General features: G+C 47.3%; 19 protein-coding genes across 19 annotated transcripts; all 19 read left to right on the forward strand.

Moving 5' to 3' along the window:
* The first annotated feature begins 78 nt into the window (after positions 1 to 78).
* LOC134856570 (late histone H2A.2.2) lies at positions 79 to 548 on the forward strand. The gene has a single exon (XM_063872847.1). It carries the CDS (start codon positions 108 to 110, stop codon positions 507 to 509), a length of 402 nt encoding a protein of 133 aa, XP_063728917.1. The 5' UTR covers positions 79 to 107; the 3' UTR covers positions 510 to 548.
* A 262-nt stretch (positions 549 to 810) lies between these two features.
* On the forward strand, positions 811 to 1,243 carry LOC134856574 (histone H2B.1/H2B.2). Its single transcript, XM_063872851.1, has one exon. The coding sequence runs from the start codon at positions 820 to 822 to the stop codon at positions 1,186 to 1,188; it is 369 nt and encodes a 122-aa protein (XP_063728921.1). The 5' UTR covers positions 811 to 819; the 3' UTR covers positions 1,189 to 1,243.
* A 691-nt stretch (positions 1,244 to 1,934) lies between these two features.
* LOC134856558 (histone H3) lies at positions 1,935 to 2,395 on the forward strand. Its single transcript, XM_063872833.1, has one exon. The coding sequence runs from the start codon at positions 1,973 to 1,975 to the stop codon at positions 2,381 to 2,383; it is 411 nt and encodes a 136-aa protein (XP_063728903.1). The 5' UTR covers positions 1,935 to 1,972; the 3' UTR covers positions 2,384 to 2,395.
* Positions 2,396 to 3,112: 717 nt separating this feature from the next.
* LOC134856606 (uncharacterized) lies at positions 3,113 to 6,888 on the forward strand. Its single transcript, XM_063872882.1, has 4 exons — positions 3,113 to 3,421; positions 5,236 to 5,365; positions 5,614 to 5,943; positions 6,561 to 6,888. The coding sequence occupies exons 1-4, from the start codon at positions 3,115 to 3,117 to the stop codon at positions 6,886 to 6,888; spliced, it is 1,095 nt and encodes a 364-aa protein (XP_063728952.1). The 5' UTR covers positions 3,113 to 3,114.
* Positions 3,710 to 4,179, forward strand: LOC134856565 (late histone H2A.2.2). The gene has a single exon (XM_063872841.1). It carries the CDS (start codon positions 3,739 to 3,741, stop codon positions 4,138 to 4,140), a length of 402 nt encoding a protein of 133 aa, XP_063728911.1. The 5' UTR covers positions 3,710 to 3,738; the 3' UTR covers positions 4,141 to 4,179.
* On the forward strand, positions 4,453 to 4,885 carry LOC134856575 (histone H2B.1/H2B.2). The gene has a single exon (XM_063872852.1). It carries the CDS (start codon positions 4,462 to 4,464, stop codon positions 4,828 to 4,830), a length of 369 nt encoding a protein of 122 aa, XP_063728922.1. The 5' UTR covers positions 4,453 to 4,461; the 3' UTR covers positions 4,831 to 4,885.
* A 283-nt stretch (positions 6,889 to 7,171) lies between the features above and the next one.
* On the forward strand, positions 7,172 to 7,641 carry LOC134856566 (late histone H2A.2.2). The gene has a single exon (XM_063872842.1). It carries the CDS (start codon positions 7,201 to 7,203, stop codon positions 7,600 to 7,602), a length of 402 nt encoding a protein of 133 aa, XP_063728912.1. The 5' UTR covers positions 7,172 to 7,200; the 3' UTR covers positions 7,603 to 7,641.
* A 262-nt stretch (positions 7,642 to 7,903) lies between these two features.
* LOC134856576 (histone H2B.1/H2B.2) lies at positions 7,904 to 8,336 on the forward strand. Its single transcript, XM_063872853.1, has one exon. The coding sequence runs from the start codon at positions 7,913 to 7,915 to the stop codon at positions 8,279 to 8,281; it is 369 nt and encodes a 122-aa protein (XP_063728923.1). The 5' UTR covers positions 7,904 to 7,912; the 3' UTR covers positions 8,282 to 8,336.
* A 691-nt stretch (positions 8,337 to 9,027) lies between these two features.
* LOC134856559 (histone H3) lies at positions 9,028 to 9,488 on the forward strand. The gene has a single exon (XM_063872834.1). The coding sequence runs from the start codon at positions 9,066 to 9,068 to the stop codon at positions 9,474 to 9,476; it is 411 nt and encodes a 136-aa protein (XP_063728904.1). The 5' UTR covers positions 9,028 to 9,065; the 3' UTR covers positions 9,477 to 9,488.
* Positions 9,489 to 10,205: 717 nt separating this feature from the next.
* LOC134856608 (uncharacterized) lies at positions 10,206 to 14,161 on the forward strand. Its single transcript, XM_063872883.1, has 4 exons — positions 10,206 to 10,514; positions 12,329 to 12,458; positions 12,707 to 13,036; positions 13,834 to 14,161. The coding sequence occupies exons 1-4, from the start codon at positions 10,208 to 10,210 to the stop codon at positions 14,159 to 14,161; spliced, it is 1,095 nt and encodes a 364-aa protein (XP_063728953.1). The 5' UTR covers positions 10,206 to 10,207.
* Positions 10,803 to 11,272, forward strand: LOC134856567 (late histone H2A.2.2). The gene has a single exon (XM_063872843.1). It carries the CDS (start codon positions 10,832 to 10,834, stop codon positions 11,231 to 11,233), a length of 402 nt encoding a protein of 133 aa, XP_063728913.1. The 5' UTR covers positions 10,803 to 10,831; the 3' UTR covers positions 11,234 to 11,272.
* Positions 11,546 to 11,978, forward strand: LOC134856578 (histone H2B.1/H2B.2). Its single transcript, XM_063872854.1, has one exon. The coding sequence runs from the start codon at positions 11,555 to 11,557 to the stop codon at positions 11,921 to 11,923; it is 369 nt and encodes a 122-aa protein (XP_063728924.1). The 5' UTR covers positions 11,546 to 11,554; the 3' UTR covers positions 11,924 to 11,978.
* Positions 14,162 to 14,444: 283 nt separating the features above from the next.
* On the forward strand, positions 14,445 to 14,914 carry LOC134856568 (late histone H2A.2.2). The gene has a single exon (XM_063872844.1). The coding sequence runs from the start codon at positions 14,474 to 14,476 to the stop codon at positions 14,873 to 14,875; it is 402 nt and encodes a 133-aa protein (XP_063728914.1). The 5' UTR covers positions 14,445 to 14,473; the 3' UTR covers positions 14,876 to 14,914.
* Positions 14,915 to 15,187: 273 nt separating this feature from the next.
* On the forward strand, positions 15,188 to 15,575 carry LOC134856616 (histone H2B.1/H2B.2). Its single transcript, XM_063872890.1, has one exon. The coding sequence runs from the start codon at positions 15,197 to 15,199 to the stop codon at positions 15,563 to 15,565; it is 369 nt and encodes a 122-aa protein (XP_063728960.1). The 5' UTR covers positions 15,188 to 15,196; the 3' UTR covers positions 15,566 to 15,575.
* Positions 15,576 to 16,311: 736 nt separating this feature from the next.
* LOC134856609 (uncharacterized) lies at positions 16,312 to 21,920 on the forward strand. Its single transcript, XM_063872884.1, has 3 exons — positions 16,312 to 16,754; positions 19,582 to 19,949; positions 21,497 to 21,920. Exons 1-3 carry the CDS (start codon positions 16,350 to 16,352, stop codon positions 21,906 to 21,908), a joined length of 1,185 nt encoding a protein of 394 aa, XP_063728954.1. The 5' UTR covers positions 16,312 to 16,349; the 3' UTR covers positions 21,909 to 21,920.
* On the forward strand, positions 17,483 to 17,803 carry LOC134856582 (histone H4). Its single transcript, XM_063872859.1, has one exon. The coding sequence runs from the start codon at positions 17,492 to 17,494 to the stop codon at positions 17,801 to 17,803; it is 312 nt and encodes a 103-aa protein (XP_063728929.1). The 5' UTR covers positions 17,483 to 17,491.
* Positions 18,087 to 18,556, forward strand: LOC134856569 (late histone H2A.2.2). Its single transcript, XM_063872845.1, has one exon. The coding sequence runs from the start codon at positions 18,116 to 18,118 to the stop codon at positions 18,515 to 18,517; it is 402 nt and encodes a 133-aa protein (XP_063728915.1). The 5' UTR covers positions 18,087 to 18,115; the 3' UTR covers positions 18,518 to 18,556.
* Positions 18,830 to 19,262, forward strand: LOC134856579 (histone H2B.1/H2B.2). The gene has a single exon (XM_063872855.1). The coding sequence runs from the start codon at positions 18,839 to 18,841 to the stop codon at positions 19,205 to 19,207; it is 369 nt and encodes a 122-aa protein (XP_063728925.1). The 5' UTR covers positions 18,830 to 18,838; the 3' UTR covers positions 19,208 to 19,262.
* LOC134856581 (histone H2B.1/H2B.2) lies at positions 20,345 to 20,768 on the forward strand. Its single transcript, XM_063872858.1, has one exon. The coding sequence runs from the start codon at positions 20,345 to 20,347 to the stop codon at positions 20,711 to 20,713; it is 369 nt and encodes a 122-aa protein (XP_063728928.1). The 3' UTR covers positions 20,714 to 20,768.
* Positions 21,921 to 22,347: the final 427 nt, after the last annotated feature.

A 22,347-nucleotide genomic window follows, 5' to 3' on the forward strand; every position in this document is an offset into this window, starting at 1 on the left:
TCTTGGTGGTCGATTTGAACTTACTACCCTAAGACAGGGAGCCAAATTGCGGGTAAAGTCAATCGTCAATCTACAGCTTCTACCACAACAGCTACAACTACAACACGATGTCAGGCAAAGGAGGAAAATCGAAGAGCGGCAAAGTTGGAGCCAAGGCCAAGACCCGATCAAGCCGAGCTGGACTGCAGTTCCCTGTTGGAAGAATCCACCGATTCATCCGCAAGGGCAACTACGCTGAGCGAGTTGGTGCTGGAGCCCCAGTCTACCTTGCTGCTGTGCTCGAGTACTTGACTGCTGAGATCCTTGAGCTGGCTGGCAACGCTGCTAAAGACAACAAGAAGTCCAGGATCATCCCCAGACACTTGCAGTTGGCCATCAGGAACGACGAAGAGTTGAACAAGCTGCTCCACGGAGTGACCATTGCTCAGGGCGGTGTGCTGCCAAACATCCAGGCTGTGCTCCTACCCAAGAAGCAGTCTTCGTCTCAGCCCAAGTCTGACAAGAAGTAAAGAGCTTCTACCTCAACCAGTTGCTAGCTTTCAAGCTTCAACACCAAACCGGCCTTTTTAAAGGCCACCAAATTTAAAGTTCTATCTTTTTATCCTGCCTAGCAGGCATAGCTAAGCTACTCAGAGCAAACTAAGGGGGCCTAAAAACACGAGCTCGACTGGCAGTCCAAAATTGAAGCTTAATTTAGCTTTCAGCTGAGAGCCAATCAAAATTGAGTATTCTTCGAGCTCGATTTGAACACAATTTTTCAAGTTAGGTTGGCTTTTTGATCGATCCACAACTCAACACCACTACAACTACATCTCTACAATGGCACCCAAAGTCAGCGGAAAGGCAGTCAAGAAGGCAGGCAAAGCCCAGAAGAAGCCCACCGGAGACAAGAAAAAGAAGAAGAAGAGGCGAGAGACCTACTCTCTCTACATCTACAAGGTGCTGAAGCAGGTCCACCCTGACACTGGCATCTCATCCAAGGCTATGTCGATCATGAACAGCTTCGTGAACGACATCTTCGAGAGAATCGCCGGTGAAGCTTCAAAACTGGCCCACTACAACAAGCGATCAACCATCTCTAGCCGGGAGATCCAAACCGCAGTCAGACTGCTGTTGCCCGGAGAGCTGGCCAAGCATGCTGTCAGTGAGGGAACCAAGGCCGTCACCAAGTACACCAGCTCCAAGTAGACGACCAGCTTCTACAACTAGTTGCTCTGAGCAACACCAAACCGGCCTTTTTAAAGGCCACCAAAAAGCATAGTTCTCTTTGTACTCTAGCTAGCAAGCTCAAACTCGCTTGTATGCAATTTCGAGCTCTCAACAGCTAGCTTTGAGCGTCTAATTTGAGCTACTAAGCTCAACTGAGCTTGTAACTTGCTTAAATCAGCTCCAGACCAACTTTAGAGCTAAAAAACTGCCAAATTTTAAGCTTTCACGTCTCAGCCAATCAGATTTGAGCTTCATTGTGCTCTCTAACTTACAGCACGAAATAGCTAAGTTTGAGCTTCCAAAGCTAGCTAACAAGTCCAATTCAGCTAGTTTAAGCTGAAGTGAGCTTGTAGCTGGCTGAAGTTAGCTTTGGGTCAATTCTAGAGGCAGAAACACCAAATTTTCCAGTTTTCACTTCTCAGCCAATCAGATTCGAGCTTAGTTTGAGTTTCCGTTATCACTCAGACACGGGCCAATCACATTTGCCACTTTTGGCGGGTAACCTCCAATCCAAGTATAAATAGTCTGCACTTCACATACTTTACTATATATAGTTGAAAATGCTCCTTAATATATATAAGTAACGACTCACCAGAGCTCTTCTTCTATTGCTCTTTTACGTGCCTAACTATTTTTTATACGTCGAACGCTCTCAAGCCTTCTGGAGATCTGAATCTCTAGGTTACCTCACGGATTTTACCAAAATTCAACACCCAAAATCTACTTCTACATCTACAACTCAGCTACACTCAACTGACGAAGAATGGCCCGAACGAAGCAGACTGCACGAAAGAGTACCGGAGGAAAGGCACCCAGGAAGCAACTGGCTACCAAGGCTGCAAGAAAGAGCGCACCTTCCACCGGCGGTGTGAAGAAGCCTCACCGATACAGACCAGGAACCGTTGCCCTGAGGGAGATCAGGAGATACCAGAAGTCCACTGAGCTGTTGATCCGAAAGCTGCCCTTCCAGCGACTGGTCAGAGAAATCGCTCAGGACTTCAAGACTGACTTGCGGTTCCAGAGCACTGCCATCATGGCTCTCCAGGAAGCCAGCGAGAGCTACTTGGTCAGCCTGTTCGAGGACACCAACTTGTGCGCGATCCACGCCAAGAGAGTCACCATCATGCCCAAGGACATCCAGTTGGCTCGACGAATCCGAGGAGAGCGAGCTTAAGCTCAAGGTGTACTCCACACCAACCAAACCGGCCTTTTTAAAGGCCACCCAACTATCAGTTCTATATTTCTTCACAGTGAGCTTAGCTCAAGCTAACTTCGACCAGAGCAAGCTCAAGCTGGTATAGGTTGAGCTCTGCTTCCCCCTCATTGGGGTGACGCAGCTGGAAAATGAGCTCGAGCTAGCTGTTCAATTGCTCCCGTACGTAGCCTAACTTTTTTGAGCTTCGAGCTCTCAGAGCTCGGCAAGCTACCTCATAGAGCTCAGGCAAGCTTGTATGAGCTTGATTTAAATCACAGAGCTCGAATAAGCTCTGTGGACTGACCAGTTTAAGCTAGTACACCTTGTGTGAGCTCAAAATTTTTTCAATTGCTCCCGTACGTAGCCTAACTATTTTCAAGTTCGAGCTCTCAGAGCTCGGCAAGCTATCCCACAGACCTCAAGCGAGCTCCTACGAGCTTGATTTAAATCACATAGCTCTGATAAGCTCTGTGGACTGACCAGTTTGAGGTAGAAGTTCTTGTGGGAGCTCAAAAAAAAATTTTTCAATTGCTCCTTTACGTGCCTAACTTTTTTTACTTTTTATTATCTGCTCTCTCATTGGCTGTTGGTATGAGGGCCAATCAGAGAGCAGAGAAGTCGGTCGGAAATTGATAGGTACCTAGCGATTTTTGCCAATCTCAAACCCAACTTCTACTTCAATTTCTACAACAACTACAACTGCAACAACCATGTCTGGACGAGGAAAGGGAGGAAAAGGACTTGGCAAAGGAGGAGCAAAGAGGCACCGAAAGATCTTAAGAGATAACATCCAAGGCATCACCAAGCCAGCCATCAGACGTCTTGCTCGACGAGGAGGTGTCAAGCGTATCAGTGGACTGATCTACGAAGAGACCCGAGGAGTGCTCAAGAACTACTTGGAGAGCGTGATCAGGGATGCTGTAACCTACACCGAGCACGCCAAGAGGAAGACCGTTGTAGCCATGGACATCGTCTACGCCCTCAAGAGACAAGGCAAGACCTTGTACGGATTCGGAGGTTAAGAAGCTTCTTAGCCAGCTGCTCTCCTAGCTGCAGCACCAAACCGGCCTTTTTAAAGGCCACCAACTATCTCAGTTCGTAAGTCAAGCTCTGCTAGAGCTCTAACAAGCTCTGCTAGAGCTCTAATAAGCTCAGCTAGTTAGTGTAGAGCTTTCAGCGTCTCTAAATTAACTTAAAATGCTAGCTCGATTCTGATTGGCTCTCCCATCTTGGTGGTCGATTTGAACTTACTACCCTAAGACAGGGAGCCAAATTGCGGGTAAAGTCAATCGTCAATCTACAGCTTCTACCACAACAGCTACAACTACAACACGATGTCAGGCAAAGGAGGAAAATCGAAGAGCGGCAAAGTTGGAGCCAAGGCCAAGACCCGATCAAGCCGAGCTGGACTGCAGTTCCCTGTTGGAAGAATCCACCGATTCATCCGCAAGGGCAACTACGCTGAGCGAGTTGGTGCTGGAGCCCCAGTCTACCTTGCTGCTGTGCTCGAGTACTTGACTGCTGAGATCCTTGAGCTGGCTGGCAACGCTGCTAAAGACAACAAGAAGTCCAGGATCATCCCCAGACACTTGCAGTTGGCCATCAGGAACGACGAAGAGTTGAACAAGCTGCTCCACGGAGTGACCATTGCTCAGGGCGGTGTGCTGCCAAACATCCAGGCTGTGCTCCTACCCAAGAAGCAGTCTTCGTCTCAGCCCAAGTCTGACAAGAAGTAAAGAGCTTCTACCTCAACCAGTTGCTAGCTTTCAAGCTTCAACACCAAACCGGCCTTTTTAAAGGCCACCAAATTTAAAGTTCTATCTTTTTATCCTGCCTAGCAGGCATAGCTAAGCTACTCAGAGCAAACTAAGGGGGCCTAAAAACACTAGCTAGCCACGAGCTCGACTGGCAGTCCAAAATTGAAGCTTAATTTAGCTTTCAGCTGAGAGCCAATCAAAATTGAGTATTCTTCGAGCTCGATTTGAACACAATTTTTCAAGTTAGGTTGGCTTTTTGATCGATCGACAACTCAACACCACTACAACTACATCTCTACAATGGCACCCAAAGTCAGCGGAAAGGCAGTCAAGAAGGCAGGCAAAGCCCAGAAGAAGCCCACCGGAGACAAGAAAAAGAAGAAGAAGAGGCGAGAGACCTACTCTCTCTACATCTACAAGGTGCTGAAGCAGGTCCACCCTGACACTGGCATCTCATCCAAGGCTATGTCGATCATGAACAGCTTCGTGAACGACATCTTCGAGAGAATCGCCGGTGAAGCTTCAAAACTGGCCCACTACAACAAGCGATCAACCATCTCTAGCCGGGAGATCCAAACCGCAGTCAGACTGCTGTTGCCCGGAGAGCTGGCCAAGCATGCTGTCAGTGAGGGAACCAAGGCCGTCACCAAGTACACCAGCTCCAAGTAGACGACCAGCTTCTACAACTAGTTGCTCTGAGCAACACCAAACCGGCCTTTTTAAAGGCCACCAAAAAGCATAGTTCTCTTTGTACTCTAGCTAGCAAGCTCAAACTCGCTTGTATGCAATTTCGAGCTCTCAACAGCTAGCTTTGAGCGTCTAATTTGAGCTACTAAGCTCAACTGAGCTTGTAACTTGCTTAAATCAGCTCCAGACCAACTTTAGAGCTAAAAAACTGCCAAATTTTAAGCTTTCACGTCTCAGCCAATCAGATTTGAGCTTCATTGTGCTCTCTAACTTACAGCACGAAATAGCTAAGTTTGAGCTTCCAAAGCTAGCTAACAAGTCCAATTCAGCTAGTTTAAGCTGAAGTGAGCTTGTAGCTGGCTGAAGTTAGCTTTGGGTCAATTCTAGAGGCAGAAACACCAAATTTTCCAGTTTTCACTTCTCAGCCAATCAGATTCGAGCTTAGTTTGAGTTTCCGTTATCACTCAGACACGGGCCAATCACATTTGCCACTTTTGGCGGGTAACCTCCAATCCAAGTATAAATAGTCTGCACTTCACATACTTTACTATATATAGTTGAAAATGCTCCTTAATATATATAAGTAACGACTCACCAGAGCTCTTCTTCTATTGCTCTTTTACGTGCCTAACTATTTTTTATACGTCGAACGCTCTCAAGCCTTCTGGAGATCTGAATCTCTAGGTTACCTCACGGATTTTACCAAAATTCAACACCCAAAATCTACTTCTACATCTACAACTCAGCTACACTCAACTGACGAAGAATGGCCCGAACGAAGCAGACTGCACGAAAGAGTACCGGAGGAAAGGCACCCAGGAAGCAACTGGCTACCAAGGCTGCAAGAAAGAGCGCACCTTCCACCGGCGGTGTGAAGAAGCCTCACCGATACAGACCAGGAACCGTTGCCCTGAGGGAGATCAGGAGATACCAGAAGTCCACTGAGCTGTTGATCCGAAAGCTGCCCTTCCAGCGACTGGTCAGAGAAATCGCTCAGGACTTCAAGACTGACTTGCGGTTCCAGAGCACTGCCATCATGGCTCTCCAGGAAGCCAGCGAGAGCTACTTGGTCAGCCTGTTCGAGGACACCAACTTGTGCGCGATCCACGCCAAGAGAGTCACCATCATGCCCAAGGACATCCAGTTGGCTCGACGAATCCGAGGAGAGCGAGCTTAAGCTCAAGGTGTACTCCACACCAACCAAACCGGCCTTTTTAAAGGCCACCCAACTATCAGTTCTATATTTCTTCACAGTGAGCTTAGCTCAAGCTAACTTCGACCAGAGCAAGCTCAAGCTGGTATAGGTTGAGCTCTGCTTCCCCCTCATTGGGGTGACGCAGCTGGAAAATGAGCTCGAGCTAGCTGTTCAATTGCTCCCGTACGTAGCCTAACTTTTTTGAGCTTCGAGCTCTCAGAGCTCGGCAAGCTACCTCATAGAGCTCAGGCAAGCTTGTATGAGCTTGATTTAAATCACAGAGCTCGAATAAGCTCTGTGGACTGACCAGTTTAAGCTAGTACACCTTGTGTGAGCTCAAAATTTTTTCAATTGCTCCTTTACGTGCCTAACTTTTTTTACTTTTTATTATCTGCTCTCTCATTGGCTGTTGGTATGAGGGCCAATCAGAGAGCAGAGAAGTCGGTCGGAAATTGATAGGTACCTAGCGATTTTTGCCAATCTCAAACCCAACTTCTACTTCAATTTCTACAACAACTACAACTGCAACAACCATGTCTGGACGAGGAAAGGGAGGAAAAGGACTTGGCAAAGGAGGAGCAAAGAGGCACCGAAAGATCTTAAGAGATAACATCCAAGGCATCACCAAGCCAGCCATCAGACGTCTTGCTCGACGAGGAGGTGTCAAGCGTATCAGTGGACTGATCTACGAAGAGACCCGAGGAGTGCTCAAGAACTACTTGGAGAGCGTGATCAGGGATGCTGTAACCTACACCGAGCACGCCAAGAGGAAGACCGTTGTAGCCATGGACATCGTCTACGCCCTCAAGAGACAAGGCAAGACCTTGTACGGATTCGGAGGTTAAGAAGCTTCTTAGCCAGCTGCTCTCCTAGCTGCAGCACCAAACCGGCCTTTTTAAAGGCCACCAACTATCTCAGTTCGTAAGTCAAGCTCTGCTAGAGCTCTAACAAGCTCTGCTAGAGCTCTAATAAGCTCAGCTAGTTAGTGTAGAGCTTTCAGCGTCTCTAAATTAACTTAAAATGCTAGCTCGATTCTGATTGGCTCTCCCATCTTGGTGGTCGATTTGAACTTACTACCCTAAGACAGGGAGCCAAATTGCGGGTAAAGTCAATCGTCAATCTACAGCTTCTACCACAACAGCTACAACTACAACACGATGTCAGGCAAAGGAGGAAAATCGAAGAGCGGCAAAGTTGGAGCCAAGGCCAAGACCCGATCAAGCCGAGCTGGACTGCAGTTCCCTGTTGGAAGAATCCACCGATTCATCCGCAAGGGCAACTACGCTGAGCGAGTTGGTGCTGGAGCCCCAGTCTACCTTGCTGCTGTGCTCGAGTACTTGACTGCTGAGATCCTTGAGCTGGCTGGCAACGCTGCTAAAGACAACAAGAAGTCCAGGATCATCCCCAGACACTTGCAGTTGGCCATCAGGAACGACGAAGAGTTGAACAAGCTGCTCCACGGAGTGACCATTGCTCAGGGCGGTGTGCTGCCAAACATCCAGGCTGTGCTCCTACCCAAGAAGCAGTCTTCGTCTCAGCCCAAGTCTGACAAGAAGTAAAGAGCTTCTACCTCAACCAGTTGCTAGCTTTCAAGCTTCAACACCAAACCGGCCTTTTTAAAGGCCACCAAATTTAAAGTTCTATCTTTTTATCCTGCCTAGCAGGCATAGCTAAGCTACTCAGAGCAAACTAAGGGGGCCTAAAAACACGAGCTCGACTGGCAGTCCAAAATTGAAGCTTAATTTAGCTTTCAGCTGAGAGCCAATCAAAATTGAGTATTCTTCGAGCTCGATTTGAACACAATTTTTCAAGTTAGGTTGGCTTTTTGATCGATCCACAACTCAACACCACTACAACTACATCTCTACAATGGCACCCAAAGTCAGCGGAAAGGCAGTCAAGAAGGCAGGCAAAGCCCAGAAGAAGCCCACCGGAGACAAGAAAAAGAAGAAGAAGAGGCGAGAGACCTACTCTCTCTACATCTACAAGGTGCTGAAGCAGGTCCACCCTGACACTGGCATCTCATCCAAGGCTATGTCGATCATGAACAGCTTCGTGAACGACATCTTCGAGAGAATCGCCGGTGAAGCTTCAAAACTGGCCCACTACAACAAGCGATCAACCATCTCTAGCCGGGAGATCCAAACCGCAGTCAGACTGCTGTTGCCCGGAGAGCTGGCCAAGCATGCTGTCAGTGAGGGAACCAAGGCCGTCACCAAGTACACCAGCTCCAAGTAGACGACCAGCTTCTACAACTAGTTGCTCTGAGCAACACCAAACCGGCCTTTTTAAAGGCCACCAAAAAGCATAGTTCTCTTTGTACTCTAGCTAGCAAGCTCAAACTCGCTTGTATGCAATTTCGAGCTCTCAACAGCTAGCTTTGAGCGTCTAATTTGAGCTACTAAGCTCAACTGAGCTTGTAACTTGCTTAAATCAGCTCCAGACCAACTTTAGAGCTAAAAAACTGCCAAATTTTAAGCTTTCACGTCTCAGCCAATCAGATTTGAGCTTCATTGTGCTCTCTAACTTACAGCACGAAATAGCTAAGTTTGAGCTTCCAAAGCTAGCTAACAAGTCCAATTCAGCTAGTTTAAGCTGAAGTGAGCTTGTAGCTGGCTGAAGTTAGCTTTGGGTCAATTCTAGAGGCAGAAACACCAAATTTTCCAGTTTTCACTTCTCAGCCAATCAGATTCGAGCTTAGTTTGAGTTTCCGTTATCACTCAGACACGGGCCAATCACATTTGCCACTTTTGGCGGGTAACCTCCAATCCAAGTATAAATAGTCTGCACTTCACATACTTTACTATATATAGTTGAAAATGCTCCTTAATATATATAAGTAACGACTCACCAGAGCTCTTCTTCTATTGCTCTTTTACGTGCCTAACTATTTTTTATACGTCGAACGCTCTCAAGCCTTCTGGAGATCTGAATCTCTAGGTTACCTCACGGATTTTACCAAAATTCAACACCCAAAATCTACTTCTACATCTACAACTCAGCTACACTCAACTGACGAAGAATGGCCCGAACGAAGCAGACTGCACGAAAGAGTACCGGAGGAAAGGCACCCAGGAAGCAACTGGCTACCAAGGCTGCAAGAAAGAGCGCACCTTCCACCGGCGGTGTGAAGAAGCCTCACCGATACAGACCAGGAACCGTTGCCCTGAGGGAGATCAGGAGATACCAGAAGTCCACTGAGCTGTTGATCCGAAAGCTGCCCTTCCAGCGACTGGTCAGAGAAATCGCTCAGGACTTCAAGACTGACTTGCGGTTCCAGAGCACTGCCATCATGGCTCTCCAGGAAGCCAGCGAGAGCTACTTGGTCAGCCTGTTCGAGGACACCAACTTGTGCGCGATCCACGCCAAGAGAGTCACCATCATGCCCAAGGACATCCAGTTGGCTCGACGAATCCGAGGAGAGCGAGCTTAAGCTCAAGGTGTACTCCACACCAACCAAACCGGCCTTTTTAAAGGCCACCCAACTATCAGTTCTATATTTCTTCACAGTGAGCTTAGCTCAAGCTAACTTCGACCAGAGCAAGCTCAAGCTGGTATAGGTTGAGCTCTGCTTCCCCCTCATTGGGGTGACGCAGCTGGAAAATGAGCTCGAGCTAGCTGTTCAATTGCTCCCGTACGTAGCCTAACTTTTTTGAGCTTCGAGCTCTCAGAGCTCGGCAAGCTACCTCATAGAGCTCAGGCAAGCTTGTATGAGCTTGATTTAAATCACAGAGCTCGAATAAGCTCTGTGGACTGACCAGTTTAAGCTAGTACACCTTGTGTGAGCTCAAAATTTTTTCAATTGCTCCCGTACGTAGCCTAACTATTTTCAAGTTCGAGCTCTCAGAGCTCGGCAAGCTATCCCACAGACCTCAAGCGAGCTCCTACGAGCTTGATTTAAATCACATAGCTCTGATAAGCTCTGTGGACTGACCAGTTTTAGGTAGAAGTTCTTGTGGGAGCTCAAAAAAAAATTTTTCAATTGCTCCTTTACGTGCCTAACTTTTTTTACTTTTTATTATCTGCTCTCTCATTGGCTGTTGGTATGAGGGCCAATCAGAGAGCAGAGAAGTCGGTCGGAAATTGATAGGTACCTAGCGATTTTTGCCAATCTCAAACCCAACTTCTACTTCAATTTCTACAACAACTACAACTGCAACAACCATGTCTGGACGAGGAAAGGGAGGAAAAGGACTTGGCAAAGGAGGAGCAAAGAGGCACCGAAAGATCTTAAGAGATAACATCCAAGGCATCACCAAGCCAGCCATCAGACGTCTTGCTCGACGAGGAGGTGTCAAGCGTATCAGTGGACTGATCTACGAAGAGACCCGAGGAGTGCTCAAGAACTACTTGGAGAGCGTGATCAGGGATGCTGTAACCTACACCGAGCACGCCAAGAGGAAGACCGTTGTAGCCATGGACATCGTCTACGCCCTCAAGAGACAAGGCAAGACCTTGTACGGATTCGGAGGTTAAGAAGCTTCTTAGCCAGCTGCTCTCCTAGCTGCAGCACCAAACCGGCCTTTTTAAAGGCCACCAACTATCTCAGTTCGTAAGTCAAGCTCTGCTAGAGCTCTAACAAGCTCTGCTAGAGCTCTAATAAGCTCAGCTAGTTAGTGTAGAGCTTTCAGCGTCTCTAAATTAACTTAAAATGCTAGCTCGATTCTGATTGGCTCTCCCATCTTGGTGGTCGATTTGAACTTACTACCCTAAGACAGGGAGCCAAATTGCGGGTAAAGTCAATCGTCAATCTACAGCTTCTACCACAACAGCTACAACTACAACACGATGTCAGGCAAAGGAGGAAAATCGAAGAGCGGCAAAGTTGGAGCCAAGGCCAAGACCCGATCAAGCCGAGCTGGACTGCAGTTCCCTGTTGGAAGAATCCACCGATTCATCCGCAAGGGCAACTACGCTGAGCGAGTTGGTGCTGGAGCCCCAGTCTACCTTGCTGCTGTGCTCGAGTACTTGACTGCTGAGATCCTTGAGCTGGCTGGCAACGCTGCTAAAGACAACAAGAAGTCCAGGATCATCCCCAGACACTTGCAGTTGGCCATCAGGAACGACGAAGAGTTGAACAAGCTGCTCCACGGAGTGACCATTGCTCAGGGCGGTGTGCTGCCAAACATCCAGGCTGTGCTCCTACCCAAGAAGCAGTCTTCGTCTCAGCCCAAGTCTGACAAGAAGTAAAGAGCTTCTACCTCAACCAGTTGCTAGCTTTCAAGCTTCAACACCAAACCGGCCTTTTTAAAGGCCACCAAATTTAAAGTTCTATCTTTTTATCCTGCCTAGCAGGCATAGCTAAGCTACTCAGAGCAAACTAAGGGGGCCTAAAAACACTAGCTAGCCACGAGCTCGACTGGCAGTCCAAAATTGAAGCTTAATTTAGCTTTCAGCTGAGAGCCAATCAAAATTGAGTATTCTTCGAGCTCGATTTGAACACAATTTTTCAAGTTAGGTTGGCTTTTTGATCGATCCACAACTCAACACCACTACAACTACATCTCTACAATGGCACCCAAAGTCAGCGGAAAGGCAGTCAAGAAGGCAGGCAAAGCCCAGAAGAAGCCCACCGGAGACAAGAAAAAGAAGAAGAAGAGGCGAGAGACCTACTCTCTCTACATCTACAAGGTGCTGAAGCAGGTCCACCCTGACACTGGCATCTCATCCAAGGCTATGTCGATCATGAACAGCTTCGTGAACGACATCTTCGAGAGAATCGCCGGTGAAGCTTCAAAACTGGCCCACTACAACAAGCGATCAACCATCTCTAGCCGGGAGATCCAAACCGCAGTCAGACTGCTGTTGCCCGGAGAGCTGGCCAAGCATGCTGTCAGTGAGGGAACCAAGGCCGTCACCAAGTACACCAGCTCCAAGTAGACGACCAGCTTCTACAACTAGTTGCTCTGAGCAACACCAAACCGGCCTTTTTAAAGGCCACCAAAAAGCATAGTTCTCTTTGTACTCTAGCTAGCAAGCTCAAACTCGCTTGTATGCAATTTCGAGCTCTCAACAGCTAGCTTTGAGCGTCTAATTTGAGCTACTAAGCTCAACTGAGCTTGTAACTTGCTTAAATCAGCTCCAGACCAACTTTAGAGCTAAAAAACTGCCAAATTTTAAGCTTTCACGTCTCAGCCAATCAGATTTGAGCTTCATTGTGCTCTCTAACTTACAGCACGAAATAGCTAAGTTTGAGCTTCCAAAGCTAGCTAACAAGTCCAATTCAGCTAGTTTAAGCTGAAGTGAGCTTGTAGCTGGCTGAAGTTAGCTTTGGGTCAATTCTAGAGGCAGAAACACCAAATTTTCCAGTTTTCACTTCTCAGCCAATCAGATTCGAGCTTAGTTTGAGTTTCCGTTATCACTCAGACACGGGCCAATCACATTTGCCACTTTTGGCGGGTAACCTCCAATCCAAGTATAAATAGTCTGCACTTCACATACTTTACTATATATAGTTGAAAATGCTCCTTAATATATATAAGTAACGACTCACCAGAGCTCTTCTTCTATTGCTCTTTTACGTGCCTAACTATTTTTTATACGTCGAACGCTCTCAAGCCTTCTGGAGATCTGAATCTCTAGGTTACCTCACGGATTTTACCAAAATTCAACACCCAAAATCTACTTCTACATCTACAACTCAGCTACACTCAACTGACGAAGAATGGCCCGAACGAAGCAGACTGCACGAAAGAGTACCGGAGGAAAGGCACCCAGGAAGCAACTGGCTACCAAGGCTGCAAGAAAGAGCGCACCTTCCACCGGCGGTGTGAAGAAGCCTCACCGATACAGACCAGGAACCGTTGCCCTGAGGGAGATCAGGAGATACCAGAAGTCCACTGAGCTGTTGATCCGAAAGCTGCCCTTCCAGCGACTGGTCAGAGAAATCGCTCAGGACTTCAAGACTGACTTGCGGTTCCAGAGCACTGCCATCATGGCTCTCCAGGAAGCCAGCGAGAGCTACTTGGTCAGCCTGTTCGAGGACACCAACTTGTGCGCGATCCACGCCAAGAGAGTCACCATCATGCCCAAGGACATCCAGTTGGCTCGACGAATCCGAGGAGAGCGAGCTTAAGCTCAAGGTGTACTCCACACCAACCAAACCGGCCTTTTTAAAGGCCACCCAACTATCAGTTCTATATTTCTTCACAGTGAGCTTAGCTCAAGCTAACTTCGACCAGAGCAAGCTCAAGCTGGTATAGGTTGAGCTCTGCTTCCCCCTCATTGGGGTGACGCAGCTGGAAAATGAGCTCGAGCTAGCTGTTCAATTGCTCCCGTACGTAGCCTAACTTTTTTGAGCTTCGAGCTCTCAGAGCTCGGCAAGCTACCTCATAGAGCTCAGGCAAGCTTGTATGAGCTTGATTTAAATCACAGAGCTCGAATAAGCTCTGTGGACTGACCAGTTTAAGCTAGTACACCTTGTGTGAGCTCAAAATTTTTTCAATTGCTCCCGTACGTAGCCTAACTATTTTCAAGTTCGAGCTCTCAGAGCTCGGCAAGCTATCCCACAGACCTCAAGCGAGCTCCTACGAGCTTGATTTAAATCACATAGCTCTGATAAGCTCTGTGGACTGACCAGTTTGAGGTAGAAGTTCTTGTGGGAGCTCAAAAAAAAATTTTTCAATTGCTCCTTTACGTGCCTAACTTTTTTTACTTTTTATTATCTGCTCTCTCATTGGCTGTTGGTATGAGGGCCAATCAGAGAGCAGAGAAGTCGGTCGGAAATTGATAGGTACCTAGCGATTTTTGCCAATCTCAAACCCAACTTCTACTTCAATTTCTACAACAACTACAACTGCAACAACCATGTCTGGACGAGGAAAGGGAGGAAAAGGACTTGGCAAAGGAGGAGCAAAGAGGCACCGAAAGATCTTAAGAGATAACATCCAAGGCATCACCAAGCCAGCCATCAGACGTCTTGCTCGACGAGGAGGTGTCAAGCGTATCAGTGGACTGATCTACGAAGAGACCCGAGGAGTGCTCAAGAACTACTTGGAGAGCGTGATCAGGGATGCTGTAACCTACACCGAGCACGCCAAGAGGAAGACCGTTGTAGCCATGGACATCGTCTACGCCCTCAAGAGACAAGGCAAGACCTTGTACGGATTCGGAGGTTAAGAAGCTTCTTAGCCAGCTGCTCTCCTAGCTGCAGCACCAAACCGGCCTTTTTAAAGGCCACCAACTATCTCAGTTCGTAAGTCAAGCTCTGCTAGAGCTCTAACAAGCTCTGCTAGAGCTCTAATAAGCTCAGCTAGTTAGTGTAGAGCTTTCAGCGTCTCTAAATTAACTTAAAATGCTAGCTCGATTCTGATTGGCTCTCCCATCTTGGTGGTCGATTTGAACTTACTACCCTAAGACAGGGAGCCAAATTGCGGGTAAAGTCAATCGTCAATCTACAGCTTCTACCACAACAGCTACAACTACAACACGATGTCAGGCAAAGGAGGAAAATCGAAGAGCGGCAAAGTTGGAGCCAAGGCCAAGACCCGATCAAGCCGAGCTGGACTGCAGTTCCCTGTTGGAAGAATCCACCGATTCATCCGCAAGGGCAACTACGCTGAGCGAGTTGGTGCTGGAGCCCCAGTCTACCTTGCTGCTGTGCTCGAGTACTTGACTGCTGAGATCCTTGAGCTGGCTGGCAACGCTGCTAAAGACAACAAGAAGTCCAGGATCATCCCCAGACACTTGCAGTTGGCCATCAGGAACGACGAAGAGTTGAACAAGCTGCTCCACGGAGTGACCATTGCTCAGGGCGGTGTGCTGCCAAACATCCAGGCTGTGCTCCTACCCAAGAAGCAGTCTTCGTCTCAGCCCAAGTCTGACAAGAAGTAAAGAGCTTCTACCTCAACCAGTTGCTAGCTTTCAAGCTTCAACACCAAACCGGCCTTTTTAAAGGCCACCAAATTTAAAGTTCTATCTTTTTATCCTGCCTAGCAGGCATAGCTAAGCTACTCAGAGCAAACTAAGGGGGCCTAAAAACACTAGCTAGCCACGAGCTCGACTGGCAGTCCAAAATTGAAGCTTAATTTAGCTTTCAGCTGAGAGCCAATCAAAATTGAGTATTCTTCGAGCTCGATTTGAACACAATTTTTCAAGTTAGGTTGGCTTTTTGATCGATCGACAACTCAACACCACTACAACTACATCTCTACAATGGCACCCAAAGTCAGCGGAAAGGCAGTCAAGAAGGCAGGCAAAGCCCAGAAGAAGCCCACCGGAGACAAGAAAAAGAAGAAGAAGAGGCGAGAGACCTACTCTCTCTACATCTACAAGGTGCTGAAGCAGGTCCACCCTGACACTGGCATCTCATCCAAGGCTATGTCGATCATGAACAGCTTCGTGAACGACATCTTCGAGAGAATCGCCGGTGAAGCTTCAAAACTGGCCCACTACAACAAGCGATCAACCATCTCTAGCCGGGAGATCCAAACCGCAGTCAGACTGCTGTTGCCCGGAGAGCTGGCCAAGCATGCTGTCAGTGAGGGAACCAAGGCCGTCACCAAGTACACCAGCTCCAAGTAGACGACCAGCTTCTACAACTAGTTGCTCTGAGCAACCCCAAACCGGCCTTTTTAAAGGCCACCAAAAAGCATAGTTCTCTTTGTACTCTAGCTAGCAAGCTCAAACTCGCTTGTATGCAATTTCGAGCTCTCAACAGCTAGCTTTGAGCGTCTAATTTGAGCTACTAAGCTCAACTGAGCTTGTAACTTGCTTAAATCAGCTCCAGACCAACTTTAGAGCTAAAAAACTGCCAAATTTTAAGCTTTCACGTCTCAGCCAATCAGATTTGAGCTTCATTGTGCTCTCTAACTTACAGCACGAAATAGCTAAGTTTGAGCTTCCAAAGCTAGCTAACAAGTCCAATTCAGCTAGTTTAAGCTGAAGTGAGCTTGTAGCTGGCTGAAGTTAGCTTTGGGTCAATTCTAGAGGCAGAAACACCAAATTTTCCAGTTTTCACTTCTCAGCCAATCAGATTCGAGCTTAGTTTGAGTTTCCGTTATCACTCAGACACGGGCCAATCACATTTGCCACTTTTGGCGGGTAACCTCCAATCCAAGTATAAATAGTCTGCACTTCACATACTTTACTATATATAGTTGAAAATGCTCCTTAATATATATAAGTAACGACTCACCAGAGCTCTTCTTCTATTGCTCTTTTACGTGCCTAACTATTTTTTATACGTCGAACGCTCTCAAGCCTTCTGGAGATCTGAATCTCTAGGTTACCTCACGGATTTTACCAAAATTCAACACCCAAAATCTACTTCTACATCTACAACTCAGCTACACTCAACTGACGAAGAATGGCCCGAACGAAGCAGACTGCACGAAAGAGTACCGGAGGAAAGGCACCCAGGAAGCAACTGGCTACCAAGGCTGCAAGAAAGAGCGCACCTTCCACCGGCGGTGTGAAGAAGCCTCACCGATACAGACCAGGAACCGTTGCCCTGAGGGAGATCAGGAGATACCAGAAGTCCACTGAGCTGTTGATCCGAAAGCTGCCCTTCCAGCGACTGGTCAGAGAAATCGCTCAGGACTTCAAGACTGACTTGCGGTTCCAGAGCACTGCCATCATGGCTCTCCAGGAAGCCAGCGAGAGCTACTTGGTCAGCCTGTTCGAGGACACCAACTTGTGCGCGATCCACGCCAAGAGAGTCACCATCATGCCCAAGGACATCCAGTTGGCTCGACGAATCCGAGGAGAGCGAGCTTAAGCTCAAGGTGTACTCCACACCAACCAAACCGGCCTTTTTAAAGGCCACCCAACTATCAGTTCTATATTTCTTCACAGTGAGCTTAGCTCAAGCTAACTTCGACCAGAGCAAGCTCAAGCTGGTATAGGTTGAGCTCTGCTTCCCCCTCATTGGGGTGACGCAGCTGGAAAATGAGCTCGAGCTAGCTGTTCAATTGCTCCCGTACGTAGCCTAACTTTTTTGAGCTTCGAGCTCTCAGAGCTCGGCAAGCTACCTCATAGAGCTCAGGCAAGCTTGTATGAGCTTGATTTAAATCACAGAGCTCGAATAAGCTCTGTGGACTGACCAGTTTAAGCTAGTACACCTTGTGTGAGCTCAAAATTTTTTCAATTGCTCCCGTACCTAGCCTAACTATTTTCAAGTTCGAGCTCTCAGAGCTCGGCAAGCTATCCCACAGACCTCAAGCGAGCTCCTACGAGCTTGATTTAAATCACATAGCTCTGATAAGCTCTGTGGACTGACCAGTTTGAGGTAGAAGTTCTTGTGGGAGCTCAAAAAAAAATTTTTCAATTGCTCCTTTACGTGCCTAACTTTTTTTACTTTTTATTATCTGCTCTCTCATTGGCTGTTGGTATGAGGGCCAATCAGAGAGCAGAGAAGTCGGTCGGAAATTGATAGGTACCTAGCGATTTTTGCCAATCTCAAACCCAACTTCTACTTCAATTTCTACAACAACTACAACTGCAACAACCATGTCTGGACGAGGAAAGGGAGGAAAAGGACTTGGCAAAGGAGGAGCAAAGAGGCACCGAAAGATCTTAAGAGATAACATCCAAGGCATCACCAAGCCAGCCATCAGACGTCTTGCTCGACGAGGAGGTGTCAAGCGTATCAGTGGACTGATCTACGAAGAGACCCGAGGAGTGCTCAAGAACTACTTGGAGAGCGTGATCAGGGATGCTGTAACCTACACCGAGCACGCCAAGAGGAAGACCGTTGTAGCCATGGACATCGTCTACGCCCTCAAGAGACAAGGCAAGACCTTGTACGGATTCGGAGGTTAAGAAGCTTCTTAGCCAGCTGCTCTCCTAGCTGCAGCACCAAACCGGCCTTTTTAAAGGCCACCAACTATCTCAGTTCGTAAGTCAAGCTCTGCTAGAGCTCTAACAAGCTCTGCTAGAGCTCTAATAAGCTCAGCTAGTTAGTGTAGAGCTTTCAGCGTCTCTAAATTAACTTAAAATGCTAGCTCGATTCTGATTGGCTCTCCCATCTTGGTGGTCGATTTGAACTTACTACCCTAAGACAGGGAGCCAAATTGCGGGTAAAGTCAATCGTCAATCTACAGCTTCTACCACAACAGCTACAACTACAACACGATGTCAGGCAAAGGAGGAAAATCGAAGAGCGGCAAAGTTGGAGCCAAGGCCAAGACCCGATCAAGCCGAGCTGGACTGCAGTTCCCTGTTGGAAGAATCCACCGATTCATCCGCAAGGGCAACTACGCTGAGCGAGTTGGTGCTGGAGCCCCAGTCTACCTTGCTGCTGTGCTCGAGTACTTGACTGCTGAGATCCTTGAGCTGGCTGGCAACGCTGCTAAAGACAACAAGAAGTCCAGGATCATCCCCAGACACTTGCAGTTGGCCATCAGGAACGACGAAGAGTTGAACAAGCTGCTCCACGGAGTGACCATTGCTCAGGGCGGTGTGCTGCCAAACATCCAGGCTGTGCTCCTACCCAAGAAGCAGTCTTCGTCTCAGCCCAAGTCTGACAAGAAGTAAAGAGCTTCTACCTCAACCAGTTGCTAGCTTTCAAGCTTCAACACCAAACCGGCCTTTTTAAAGGCCACCAAATTTAAAGTTCTATCTTTTTATCCTGCCTAGCAGGCATAGCTAAGCTACTCAGAGCAAACTAAGGGGGCCTAAAAACACTAGCTAGCCACGAGCTCGACTGGCAGTCCAAAATTGAAGCTTAATTTAGCTTTCAGCTGAGAGCCAATCAAAATTGAGTATTCTTCGAGCTCGATTTGAACACAATTTTTCAAGTTAGGTTGGCTTTTTGATCGATCCACAACTCAACACCACTACAACTACATCTCTACAATGGCACCCAAAGTCAGCGGAAAGGCAGTCAAGAAGGCAGGCAAAGCCCAGAAGAAGCCCACCGGAGACAAGAAAAAGAAGAAGAAGAGGCGAGAGACCTACTCTCTCTACATCTACAAGGTGCTGAAGCAGGTCCACCCTGACACTGGCATCTCATCCAAGGCTATGTCGATCATGAACAGCTTCGTGAACGACATCTTCGAGAGAATCGCCGGTGAAGCTTCAAAACTGGCCCACTACAACAAGCGATCAACCATCTCTAGCCGGGAGATCCAAACCGCAGTCAGACTGCTGTTGCCCGGAGAGCTGGCCAAGCATGCTGTCAGTGAGGGAACCAAGGCCGTCACCAAGTACACCAGCTCCAAGTAGACGACCAGCTTCTACAACTAGTTGCTCTGAGCAACACCAAACCGGCCTTTTTAAAGGCCACCAAAAAGCATAGTTCTCTTTGTACTCTAGCTAGCAAGCTCAAACTCGCTTGTATGCAATTTCGAGCTCTCAACAGCTAGCTTTGAGCGTCTAATTTGAGCTACTAAGCTCAACTGAGCTTGTAACTTGCTTAAATCAGCTCCAGACCAACTTTAGAGCTAAAAAACTGCCAAATTTTAAGCTTTCACGTCTCAGCCAATCAGATTTGAGCTTCATTGTGCTCTCTAACTTACAGCACGAAATAGCTAAGTTTGAGCTTCCAAAGCTAGCTAACAAGTCCAATTCAGCTAGTTTAAGCTGAAGTGAGCTTGTAGCTGGCTGAAGTTAGCTTTGGGTCAATTCTAGAGGCATGGTGCCAGAAATGGAAGATAGACGTGAACCCGGAGAAGACGAACTTTATACTTTTTACAAGACACAAGAAGAATGACTGCAAATTAATGCTACAGAACGAAGAGATCGAACCATCAACAACCACTAAACTTCTGGGAACTACATTAAATAACAACCTGACATGGAAAGACTATCTACAAAGAATTGAAGACAAATCGACAAGGAAAATCAATTTTCTACTAGTACTACGAGCCAAAGGCATCAAATCCAAAGTCTTAAAGTTTTTGTACCAATCAACAATTCTACCAGTATTCACATACGCATCACCTTCGTGGGCAAACGCATCTACAAGGCACTTACAAAGATTGCAGAAAAGAGCACTAAAAATAGCCTACCATCTACCAGTAACAACACCAACAGACGAAGTACATAAAATCACCAGGATGAAGACGATTCAAGAAGAACTAACAAGACTAAACTCAAATTACCTCAAAAGAGCTGCACAGACAAACCCCAAGATACAAGAACTAATCCGAGACACTCTACAACAATCAACAGACACATACGCACACAGACTCACACCAATACAAGCAATTTTCCAACAACACCTTTCCGCAAGATGAACAACAACCGGAAGTTAACAGCTTAAAGAGCAGCTGGTCTGCTTCAGAAGCTTAATTGGTCACCGACCAACACCTACTTATCATACTTCTACAACTCGACAACACCACAACTACAACTCTTACAATGGCACCCAAAGTCAGCGGAAAGGCAGTCAAGAAGGCGGGCAAAGCCCAGAAGAAGCCCACCGGAGACAAGAAAAAGAAGAAGAAGAGGCGAGAGACCTACTCTCTCTACATCTACAAGGTGCTGAAGCAGGTCCACCCTGACACTGGCATCTCATCCAAGGCTATGTCGATCATGAACAGCTTCGTGAACGACATCTTCGAGAGAATCGCCGGTGAAGCTTCAAAACTGGCCCACTACAACAAGCGATCAACCATCTCTAGCCGGGAGATCCAAACCGCAGTCAGACTGCTGTTGCCCGGAGAGCTGGCCAAGCATGCTGTCAGTGAGGGAACCAAGGCCGTCACCAAGTACACCAGCTCCAAGTAGACGACCATCTTCTACAACTAGTTGCTCTGAGCAACACCAAACCGGCCTTTTTAAAGGCCACCAAAAAGCATAGTTCTCTTTGTACTCTAGCTAGCAAGCTCAAACTCGCTTGTATGCAATTTCGAGCTCTCAACAGCTAGCTTTGAGCGTCTAATTTGAGCTACTAAGCTCAACTGAGCTTGTAACTTGCTTAAATCAGCTCCAGACCAACTTTAGAGCTAAAAAACTGCCAAATTTTAAGCTTTCACGTCTCAGCCAATCAGATTTGAGCTTCATTGTGCTCTCTAACTTACAGCACGAAATAGCTAAGTTTGAGCTTCCAAAGCTAGCTAACAAGTCCAATTCAGCTAGTTTAAGCTGAAGTGAGCTTGTAGCTGGCTGAAGTTAGCTTTGGGTCAATTCTAGAGGCAGAAACACCAAATTTTCCAGTTTTCACTTCTCAGCCAATCAGATTCGAGCTTAGTTTGAGTTTCCGTTATCACTCAGACACGGGCCAATCACATTTGCCACTTTTGGCGGGTAACCTCCAATCCAAGTATAAATAGTCTGCACTTCACATACTTTACTATATATAGTTGAAAATGCTCCTTAATATATATAAGTAACGACTCACCAGAGCTCTTCTTCTATTGCTCTTTTACGTGCCTAACTATTTTTTATACGTCGAACGCTCTCAAGCCTTCTGGAGATCTGAATCTCTAGGTTACCTCACGGATTTTACCAAAATTCAACACCCAAAATCTACTTCTACATCTACAACTCAGCTACACTCAACTGACGAAGAATGGCCCGAACGAAGCAGACTGCACGAAAGAGTACCGGAGGAAAGGCACCCAGGAAGCAACTGGCTACCAAGGCTGCAAGAAAGAGCGCACCTTCCACCGGCGGTGTGAAGAAGCCTCACCGATACAGACCAGGAACCGTTGCCCTGAGGGAGATCAGGAGATACCAGAAGTCCACTGAGCTGTTGATCCGAAAGCTGCCCTTCCAGCGACTGGTCAGAGAAATCGCTCAGGACTTCAAGACTGACTTGCGGTTCCAGAGCACTGCCATCATGGCTCTCCAGGAAGCCAGCGAGAGCTACTTGGTCAGCCTGTTCGAGGACACCAACTTGTGCGCGATCCACGCCAAGAGAGTCACCATCATGCCCAAGGACATCCAGTTGGCTCGACGAATCCGAGGAGAGCGAGCTTAAGCTCAAGGTGTACTCCACACCAACCAAACCGGCCTTTTTAAAGGCCACCCAACTATCAGTTCTATATTTCTTCACAGTGAGCTTAGCTCAAGCTAACTTCGACCAGAGCAAGCTCAAGCTGGTATAGGTTGAGCTCTGCTTCCCCCTCATTGGGGTGACGCAGCTGGAAAATGAGCTCGAGCTAGCTGTTCAATTGCTCCCGTACGTAGCCTAACTTTTTTGAGCTTCGAGCTCTCAGAGCTCGGCAAGCTACCTCATAGAGCTCAGGCAAGCTTGTATGAGCTTGATTTAAATCACAGAGCTCGAATAAGCTCTGTGGACTGACCAGTTTAAGCTAGTACACCTTGTGTGAGCTCAAAATTTTTTCAATTGCTCCCGTACGTAGCCTAACTATTTTCAAATTCGAGCTCTCAGAGCTCGGCAAGCTATCTCACAGAAC

This window comes from Symsagittifera roscoffensis, unplaced genomic scaffold (genome assembly GCF_963678635.1).
Source record: "Symsagittifera roscoffensis unplaced genomic scaffold, txSymRosc1.1 SCAFFOLD_201, whole genome shotgun sequence".
Taxonomy (NCBI): Eukaryota; Metazoa; Xenacoelomorpha; order Acoela; family Convolutidae; genus Symsagittifera; species Symsagittifera roscoffensis.